At 62.8% G+C, this 9,902-nt stretch overlaps 1 protein-coding gene across 3 annotated transcripts; it reads right to left on the reverse strand.

The window, feature by feature from the left end:
• Positions 1 to 170: 170 nt before the first annotated feature.
• On the reverse strand, positions 171 to 6,577 carry AMHR2 (anti-Mullerian hormone receptor type 2). Of its 3 annotated transcripts, XM_019554886.1 has the most exons (11): positions 6,444 to 6,575; positions 6,210 to 6,371; positions 5,564 to 5,698; positions 4,319 to 4,399; positions 3,982 to 4,121; positions 3,222 to 3,449; positions 2,525 to 2,639; positions 2,197 to 2,357; positions 1,307 to 1,454; positions 752 to 888; positions 172 to 658 (listed from the first exon to the last, which is right to left on the reverse strand). In XM_019554886.1, exons 1-11 carry the CDS (start codon positions 6,493 to 6,495, stop codon positions 530 to 532), a joined length of 1,488 nt encoding a protein of 495 aa, XP_019410431.1. In that variant the 5' UTR covers positions 6,496 to 6,575; the 3' UTR covers positions 172 to 529. The 3 variants fall into 3 exon arrangements, with proteins under 3 accessions (XP_019410421.1, XP_019410442.1, XP_019410431.1); XM_019554876.1 differs by having other exon boundaries at positions 171 to 658; positions 6,210 to 6,577; XM_019554897.1 differs by lacking the exon at positions 4,319 to 4,399 and having other exon boundaries at positions 171 to 658; positions 6,210 to 6,576.
• Positions 6,578 to 9,902: the final 3,325 nt, after the last annotated feature.

Genomic DNA, 9,902 nt, shown 5'->3' on the forward strand with positions numbered 1-9,902 from the left:
CCCCCGCAGGACCCGCCCCCGGGGTGTTAAAGGGGCAGGAGCCGCCGGCCCCGCTCCGGCAGCGCCGCCCAGTGGTTAGAGCGGCTCCCGGGGGGTCCCCGCGGACGGCAGGCTTTAGTTGGGGCGGGGGGAGCTCCGCCCCAGGGAGGAGCCGCTGCCGCCTGCCTCAGTTTCCCTCGGGGGCCCTGGCAGTTTCCCCTGCCAGGCCCGGGGGGAGCAGGGGCCAACACCAGGCCCTGCCCAGCTCAGCTGAGCACCGGTGAATTCATTGCTCCCGGCAGCACTGGGGCCACCGGGTCTCTGCAGGTGCCCACTCGGGGGGCCTCCAGCCCGGGGCTGGGGGGTCTCAGCCCTTTATTCAAGCCGGGGCACTCGCTGGGTGACTCGATCGCAAGCTTTTATTAACAAAGGCAGATGAAACCCGGAGCCTTCAGCTGGCCCCAGTCCTCAAGGTGGCAAGGATGAGCAGTGAAAAGGGAACTGGAAATAAGGAACCGTCTTCCGCCTTGCATCCGGGCGCCCCGCCGGCTCAGGGCCCCGCTAAGGGTGGCTCCAGCCCCAGGCGCTGCAGGCGCTGGTGGGCGCACTTGGCCGTAAGCCGGGCCTCGGGGTCGGGGTCCCAGCAGTCCTCCAGCAGCTCCTGCAGGCAGCCGGGGACCTGGCAGGGGAGAGGGGCGCATCAGGGGCCTCCCTGGGTTTCAACCTTGCAATGGGGGGGTGCAGCCCCTGTACCCGCCCTTGTTCTCCTTACCCCTCTGGTGCCCATCCAGGCCTGGGGGATGGCTGGCCTCCGCTGCTGCTCTACCACCAGCCTCCGCAACGCCATGGGGCTGGGGCTGCTGCCCAGCTCTGCCTCGTAGGCCAGCCGAAACTCAGGGACGCTGCAGCCTGGCGGGGGGGCACAGCCAAGGGAAGGAGCCGATTCTCCCGCCAACCCCACCCTGGGCACTGAACGTGCCCCCTGAGATCTGCTAATGTCACAGTCCACTCCATTATGGCTATGCCCCAGGTGCCCGAAGAAGGGGGGGCATGATGACCCCCAGGCTGGGCAATGCCCCCTGCCCCCAACTCAGGGCACTCAGGGGCTCCCATCTGGCCCCTGCTCCCCCTGCCCTGTACTCCCCCCACTGGTCCTGACTGCACCCCCCAGGCTGGGGGAGCAAGGGGTGAGTGTGGGTGCTGTTCCTCTGGTGCCTCAGTTTCCCCTGGTGCCTGCCCCCACCTGCCTCAGTTTCCCCGGTGTCCCCAGTTTCCTCTGGGGCCTGTACCCGGGTGCAAGTTGGAGGCTTGAACCCAGGGCCCTCACCTGGGAAGAGCGCAGGGCAGCGCGTGAGGATCTCCCATAGCACCAGGGCAAACGCGTAGATGTCGGCCTGCTTCAGCGCGCAGCCCCAGCGCCGCAGGTCCAGGCTCTCGTCCAGGATCTCGGGGGCCATGTATCGCTGTGTCCCCAGCTGCCGAAGCGCGCGCACATGAGCGCACATGCACCGGGCTCTCATGAGCACGTACACTTGTAAGCGCAGGGACGTGCGCATGTAAGTGTCTGGGCATGGCAGGCTCTTGTGAGCTCACGCACATGCAGGCTGTCATGCACACGCAGGTTCTCATGAGCACACGTGCATGGGAATGCACACACACATGCGCCAGGCTCTCGTGAGCACATGCACATGTAAGTGCATGGACATGTCAGGCTCTCGTGAGCACACGCAGATATGAGCGCATGCACGTGTCAGGCTCTCGTGAACACATGCCCATCCCAGGCACTTGTGAGCACATGCACAAGTGAGCACATGCACACACGAGTACACACAGTCATGAGCACACACACACACAAGCCACATGCTCACGAATACACACCCACACGTCTCAGCCACTTACCCGTGCACATGCCCAGCCCCATACACATGGTATCCCCACATTTGGACATGGCTGGATGAGGGCTGCACACACTAGTGCCAGCCTGGCACACCCCAGCAACAAGGCTTACACGCACCAGAGGTCACTTCTGGTGCACCCTGGGGTCAGGACTCACATGCAGCTCTACCCCAGCTGTGAGGCACATGCCTGGGCTGAGATTTGCACCCACTGGTGCCCATGTTTACAGCTCTGGATCATGGCTTGCGCATGCTAGTGCTATGGGCTTGCACATGGGCTCCTCCCTGCCCCGCCCCCTGGCCCCTCTGCCAGCCCCAGTACCTTCCTGATGGCGGTGGGGGAGCGGCCCCTGGGCCACGCCTCAGGGCTGGTGGGCAGCACCATAGCCAGCCCAAAGTCAGTGATGGCGCAGGCCCCGTCGTCCCGCACCAGCACATTCTGGCTGCTCAGGTCCCGGTGGGCCACGCTTGGCTTGTACAACCCTGGGGTGTGCGGGGGAAGAGGGGAGGGGTGGTGAGTGGTGTGCCAGAAGTCTCCCGCCCAGGGGAAGGCGAGCATGGCAGAGACCCCCCAGCTCAGCTCAAGCCTGGGCCTCCCTCAGCCAAACTCGGTGTGTGGGGGCTGGGCGGGCAGGTGGAGGGGGTCTCACCATCATGCCACAGCTCATCATGGAGGAAGGCCAGGCCACAGGCCAGCGACAGCGCCAGGCGCAGGGTGCCCTCCCAGGGGCTGGCATGCTGACTCAGGAAGTACCGCAGGGAGCCCTGCAGATGGACAGGGATGGATGGACCCCTCTTGCTCCCGGCCCCCTGGGACTGGCAGGGCCTGGGACCCCCCTCTGTCACTTCCCCTCTGCCCACCCACCCTGTCTGCCCCATAACAAGCTCTCAGATCCGACAGAGCCCCCCACCGAGACACCCCTGCTCCCCCCACCTTCCCTGTGCTGAAGGGGGAACCCAGCGTCAAAGCCCATGCTGTAACCCCTGCCTCCGCTCCCAGCCTAGATGGGATGAGAACCCAGGTGTCCTGGATCCAAGCCTCCTGCTCTGGCCACATGGCCCTGTCCCCTCCAAGCCAGGCAGAGAACCCAGGTGTCCTGGCTCCCAGGTGCCTAGAGGCCTCCAGCCCCCTGCTATGCAGCCTGGCCCCCCACACCTGCTGACCCCCGCCTCCCGCCCCTGCAACCCCAGCCTTGCCCCCAACCCCCTGTACTGAGCTCTCACCTGCACAATGGACGGATGGATGTATGGGGACAGACCCAGGACCCCAACCCCAGGCCCCAAGAGCTGCCCCCCTACTCCAACCCCCCATACAACCCAAATACCAGCTTTGAGGCTGTGACTCACTTGGGCATAGAGCGGCATGACCAGCAGCCCCCCTCGCCTGCTGGGCCCGTCCCCCCGCCTGGCCTCGAGGAGCTGGACCAGGTTCTCATGGTTCATGAGAGGCCGGCTCAGGACACCCCACTCAGCCGCGAAGTGCTGGGCACTGGCGGCAGGGAAGGCCTTGATCACCACGGGCACCCCCCGCAGGGAGCCGCGCCACACCACCGAGAAGCGCCCGGTCTGCAGTACCTGCGGGCACAGACCCCCTGTTTAATCCAGGGCACTGCTGGGGGAAAGCTTGCAGCACTAGGGGTCAGGCTAGGGCACTGCTTAGAGGAAGCTCCCAGCACCGGACCCAAGCCAGGACACTGCTGGGGGAGGGGAAAGCTCGCAGCACTAGGGGCCAGGACCCTGCACTGCTGTGGGGGAAGCTCCCAGAGCCACGGGGTGTAGGTCAGGGAACTGCTATGGGGAAGCTCACAGTGCTGGGGGCCAATCCAGGACACTGCTGGGTGGAAGCTTGCAGCATTAGGAGCCAAACCGGAGCACTGCTGGGGGGGAAACTTGCAGCATTAGGGGCCAGGCTGGGGCATTGCTGTGACGAAGCTCACCATGCCAGAGGTGTAGGCCAGGGCACTGCTGTGAGGAAGCTCACAGAACTGGGGCCAGGCTGGGGCAGTGCTGGCCTATAAACCTGCTTCCCCTCCATCCTGCTGGTGCCAGGGGAGGGGGGGACACATGCCCGGGTCAGCCCCAGGTGGCAACCCACCCCAGCCCAGACCTGCAGGAAGTGAAGCGCCGGCAGCTCCTGGCTGGGGGGGTCCCTGGGGAGGGCAAGGTTGGGGCTCGGGACCCCCTTGGCGTGCTTCCCCCGGGCCCGGCAGCTCAGCAGTGTGGAGCAGACCTTCACCCGCCGCAGCCCTGAGGGGAGACACAGGTCACTGGGATCCCCAGCACCCTGGGGCCAGGGCCAGAGGGCCACAGCACCCCAGCCAGGGTTGCAACAACTGCCCCGTGCCCCCGTGGCCCCCCGCCCAGTGCCCATAGCAGCATGGTGCCTCCTCCAGCCCCAACAACCAGGGCAGGGCTGGCACCCCACTTGCTGGGGCGGGGTGTACCTAGGAGGGCCAGGCAGCCCAGGAAGAGCAGGACGACACCCGCGATCCACAGGGGCCCGGAGGGAGCGGAGGCTGAGGATGCTGCGGGAGGCAGGGAGAGGGGTGCAGAGAGGCACAGCCCCCAGCAGCCATGGCCCCTGTGGCATAAGCATGACTCCCCGAGCCGTGGCTGCAGACAGAGCAGCTTGAGTAGAGACGGCAGGGGCTGGGAGCCAGGACATCTGGGTTCTCATGCAGAGTCTTAGGAGGCAGCTGGTGGGGCCTGGACTCCAGCGGAGAGAAGGCAGAGGGGCAGGGGTGTCTCAGGGTGGGGGCCAGAGGTAGAAAGGGATTTTGTGCCCGGGAGGCAGGCAAGGTGGGGGGGGGGGAGAATTAACACCCCCCTGGGCTGGCCCAGGCTGCAAGCCTCCAGGGCTACCCCCTTGGGGGACAGCCATCATCCCCTGGGGTCCAGCTGGACCAGGTGAAAGCTTCCCTGGAAATAAGCCAGGTGTCTGGCCCCCAGCCTGCAAGAACTGGGAAGAGAACCCAAGTGTCCGGCCGGACCCCCTGGGGCCCCATGGCAGGGGGCTCCACGGGCCAGGCGGGGCTGTGTGAGCGCCATGGCCCTGGCTCCTGCGGGTTTATCAGGCTGGCTCAGCCCCCTCCGCCTGGCGCCCGCCCCAAGGTCTCGGCAGCTGGGCCCAGAGCTCAGATGCAGACTCCCCCGTGGGGCAGGCGGGGGCTGCACCTGCGAGGAGGCTGCACCATCCCGGCAGGGCAGAGGGGCCTGCTGGGAGGGTTGTGGGGTGCATGAAGGTGAAGGGTGGGGGGTTGGCAGGGCCTGGAGGCCCCCCCCAGACAACTAAACCCAAGCCAGCCCCCTCTCTTGCACCTCTGCATCCCTGCCCAGAGCCTCCTGTGACCCCAGCCAGCCCCAGCCCCCTAAACAGAGCTCATCTTTATGTGGGACCCCTGCCCCACCCCCCCTCAGAGCCAGCTCTGCCAGGCTCTGGACCAGGCCCCTTGGATGCCCCTTGGGGGGCGGGGAGGAGCAGCCTGAGGTGAGAATGGGAGACCCCCCAGATCTCTATAGCAAGTGGGACCCAGACCCAGGCCCACTGTGGGGGCTGGGGGGTGGGGGTGCAGGTTGCTCTCATGACCCCAGGGGTAACCCTGCCCCCCAGCCCTGGTCCAGGGGACCTTCACAGGCCCCTGTGCACAGAGGATCCTCCAGCTCTGCCCTGGGGTGGGGGGGGTACGTACCCCGTGGTGTGGCCCCCAGGGTGCTGATGTTGGCGTTGCAGAGATCGGCACGGCAGAGGCAGCGCAGTACATTGGCGCGAGGGCTGGGCACACAGGCCACCGCCTCGCAGCCGTCCCGGTCACTGCTCCAGCAACCTGCCCCAGACACACCGACGGACCAAGGCGTCAAGGCACCCCCACCCCCGAACACAACTCTGCTCCCCCTAGACTCCCCCACCTCCTTCCGAGACACCGTGGGTCTCATACCCTGACTGCCTGGTGCCCACAAGTGCCTCCTCTTGGGCACGGGGGTCTGGTAGAGTTGGGGTGGGGGTGCTGCCACCCCACAGCACCCAGCTGGAGCAACCCCCACTTCCCAAGGCACTGTGCACGAGTTCCTACAGCCAGGTCAGGGATGAACCCAGGAGCCTGGGCTCCCTGCTCCTCCACTAGACCCACAGGACCCTGCTCCTTTCCCAGGAGGGAGTCCTTGACCACTGCTCCCCTCCCACAGATGGGCAGGAACCCACGCATCCCGGCTCCTGGCCCCTCTGCTCTGCCCCACAAGGCAGACCCCGCTCTCCTCTCCATGGTGGAATTTAGAGCTCCGGCATGGGGTCTTGCCACCACCCAGACCATGCTGGACCCCGGTGTCTGGGTGCCTCACCTTGCATGAGGATGTGGCTCTGGTTCCAGAGACCGAAGCAGCATTCGCTGTTAAGGCACTGCACGGCGCCAGGCTTGGTGCCCCTCAGCGTGCGGCCCTGGTGCCGCAGGCTGCCCCGCACACTGGGGTGCTCGTAGAAGATGCAGCTCCTACCCAAGACGCCTGCGGAGACACGAGGCTGGGCTGGGTCCTGGGTGGAGAGACCCCCCAAGCGCCGTCTGCCCTGGTCCGTACCCGCCAAGCCCAGGCTCAGCCCACCCCGTAGGCTCGTGGCCCCGGAGCCCATGGTGGCCCCGGCCCGTGCTCCGTCTCCTGGCACCTAGAGCGTGCGTGCGCGTGCGTGTGTGAGCCCACCCTGGGCTGCCTGCTGGCCCTCCCTGGGGGCCGGCACAGGTGGGAAGGACTTGGCCGGCTGCATGCGGGGGCCGGGGCTGGGATGCTGTCAACAGCCAGAGGCTGGAAGAGAAACAGGCAACGGGACAGGCGGGGTACCGCACCCTGGGCCACCTGGTTCCAGCTAAGATGCATCCCCACTCCATGTGCTCCCCAGCTCCAGTGGCTTCTGGATTAGAGTGCTGTGTCTGTGGGGCAGGCAGCTCCCCAAAGCCTGGCTATCCCCAGCTGGGCCCTCAGTGCCATTAGGAGTCTGGCCTCCCCCACAGCCGCAGCAGGATCTGCCTCCCCTCAGCCTGGGCTCATACGCAGCCGTTGATTTGCTCCATCCCAGAAGCAGCTGCATTCTCCCCCACACCAGACACATATTTCAGGGGGAGCTGGGCCTGGCTCTATGTAGGGACCCCCCAGCATTTTACCCGCTCATCTCTGGACCCTTCCCTGAGCCCCTACAGATGTCAGCCGCAAGGTCTTGGAGAGCCCGAGCTGGCCCCAAAATTAAGAGTTTGGCTCCAAAATCCTGTGATTTTAGACCACCACCACATCCTGCCCGATACGTTTATGTATACATGTGTATAGATTGCCCGGCTCCAGCTCCCACCTGATGTGGAAGAGCCCAGCCTCCCCCTCAAAGCCCAGGTGGCAGCTAGCTGCCTGCAGGTCCCCCCAGGTTACTGCCCGTCAGCTCCCGATCCTGAGATCCCTTCTGCTGTTAGTCGCAGGCTGGGGCAGACCCTCAGTGAAGGATTTTCTCCAGGTCGTGCAAGTTGCTGGGGTCTGCAAAGCTCCCAGCCCTTGGAAAGGGAGGCAGGTTCTCCAAGCACACAAGGCTCTTTGGTGACTAAGGTCAGGGGAGCAAATCTCCAAGAGACCCCAAGTGATTTAGAACCTGCCTGGCTTTGGGACTCTGACACTGAAGTCAATTCTCCACCACGTGCCTGTTTTTTCTGCTCTAACATGACAGCGAGGACCCAGTCTCTTTTGTAAGGGGCTTTGGGACTGGCCACAGAACAGTGCAATGTCAGAGCTAAGGGTATCAGGACAAGGACAGCAGGCATGGGACATGTACCGGCAGATGGGATTCTGCAGCCAGGACCTCTGGAGAGAGATAGGAGAGACATGTACCTTTGCCTGTCCTCACCTGCACTTAGAGGCAGCACATGAACTCCTTGGAAAACATATCCCACAGGCCCCTAATGTAACTTTGCTTTCCCCTATTCTGACAGCACAGTAAAACAAGGCTGGAGCAGGGCTGCATTTATGGCAGCAACCCGAGAAAAGAAACAGGTGCCAGAGACAACCAGAGGCAAGGACTTGGCTTTGAGCGCCCACCTACAAGCAATGAAACAGTCTTAAGTACGACACTGGGCATGCTGGATTTGAATACAACTCCATAGACACTGGTTTATTACCTTTAAAAAAAAAAAAAATTGTCATCCATTTACAAAGGAGCCAAACTACATTTAATATCTAATCTTTGTACAAAAAAAATAGCACTTTTAAAATGTGTTTCAGACATCATTACATCGGCAACTGGATTAAAAAAAGCACAGAGACATCATTACAAGATAAAAGGGTCTTTACATGGATACAGAGGATTATTGCCAGTGTTACAGAAGGTTGCGCGCGGTGGCGATGGGCACCCGGCCCCGAAAACCCCGCCCCGAGGGAAAGCACGGTAAGCGGCAGGAGGCACTGGTGAAGTGTCTCCATGGCTCCTCGAGGGCCCCACGGCAAGGTCCTTCCCTCTCGCCTCCACTTTGTAATGCATAGAAGTAGTGGACACGTGCCTTTTCCCCAGTGGGTGGTGGGAACAAGGGGTAATGGGATTCTGGGAAGATTAAAGCTAGGCCATTCCCAACCATCTATGGCGTCGAAAATTGCTTCGAAAACGAGATGTTCCCGGGACGAGGCCGACTGGCAAAAGGGGACTCCTGTCTGAACATGGCTTTGCTGCTTGGAGCCCCTGTATAAAAAAAGGCACATTTGATCCCGCAGGCACCTGCGGGATAGGGACTATACAGTGCTCCCACAGCCCCGGCCTAGGGTCCCCCAGGCAGCGGCCGGCTGGTGTGTGCTTGAAGGAACAGTGCAATTTAAGGGGAGCAAGACCCTGGCGGCAAAGGGAGGGCAGGGGAATTGGGGTTCACCTACCCACCGCATCGCTGCCCAGACAGCTCCAGGCCAAACCAGGCTTTTTACTGTGGATACGAGGCAAGGGTCCCCAGGCCTGGTATGGATGGGAACCGGTGCCTTGGATCTTTACCACGGTGGGATGTGGCCGCCTCGCACCTGCTGCAAGCCCAAGGCGGCTGCAGCTGTGCCAATGCCAACAGAACTAGCCAGCTAATACAGTGATGCTAGCAAGAGCTGAGGGAACCAAGCCAGGAGGCGGAAGAAGCCCGGTGCTATCTTCAGCCACGAGAAATCGGTGCTGGCAAAGAGGTCCCCACGGAAAGGATCCCTGCACCTTCAAGCCACTAGAGCCTTTGGTGGCCCAGGCGAGCCCCGCCCCTCTGCCCTGCTCCCACTCCTTGGAGGCTGGGCTACATACGGGTAGCTCAGCTCTGCATATTAGCTGGCCCTGGCATGGACCAGGCTAGCTCTCAACATCTCTCTCCTGGTAGCTGAGGCCGTGTCCTGCTTTTGGCTGGAAGCTGCTGCCCTGAAGCTAGCGAAAGCAAACCCTGGACCGCAGGCCAGACAGATCGGGAGGCTGCTGCTTTGCATGGCACAGGCGCTGCTGCTGGGAGCAAGAAAAGTCTGCAAGGCCCTTCCTGCTGGGTTTGTTTCCATAGGAAAATTAACATTTTGGCAAACTGCAACAGCAGTTCTGGTGCCCCAATGGGCAGAGCCCCCCTCCTCTAGGGCACAGACTCCAGTGCTTGCGTTTCTGGGATGCCACGAGACCCCGTGGGTTCCAAACAACCTCTCCCTCTCAGGCCTTGCTCGAGAAATGCACAATACTGTCCACTCCTTCCTCATCAGATCCCCCAGCCCTGCAAGGGAAAAATTTGGCACCTAAATCCTGTCATGTCCCTTCCAGACACATCAGGCTTCTGCACTGACAAGCTGGGGTGAGACAGCTGCTAGGACGGATGGACGAGGGGCAGGACAACATGCTCTCGCTAGGGACATGGGCTCTCCCAGATGGCACATACTGGGCAACAGTGCTGAATGCCAGCCACACACCATATTGTAACCTGCAAGGATCTCAGAGCGCTCCAAATCCCCCTGGATACATCAAGGCAAGTGACAGGGAGGAGACGGCAGTGCTCTCTCAAGGAGCTGCCTGAGACA

Source organism: Crocodylus porosus, unplaced genomic scaffold (genome assembly GCF_001723895.1).
Source record: "Crocodylus porosus isolate Cpor-Errol unplaced genomic scaffold, CroPor_comp1, whole genome shotgun sequence".
Lineage (NCBI taxonomy): Eukaryota > Metazoa > Chordata > Crocodylia > Crocodylidae > Crocodylus > Crocodylus porosus.

What these genes read in the sequence shown, in the direction of transcription:
- AMHR2 (XM_019554876.1), bottom strand. Translation starts at nt 6,495, where the DNA reads ATGGGCTCCGGGGCCACGAGCCTACGGGGTGGGCTGAGCCTGGGCTTG. An exon ending in GGGCTGCCTGGCCCTCCTAG is followed by an intron (nt 4,122 to 4,318) that starts GTACACCCCGCC and finishes GTCTCCCCTCAG; the next exon opens with GGCTGCGGCGGGTGAAGGTC. An exon ending in CTGCCCTGCGCTCTTCCCAG is followed by an intron (nt 889 to 1,306) that starts GTGAGGGCCCTG and finishes CCCCCCCGCCAG; the next exon opens with GCTGCAGCGTCCCTGAGTTT.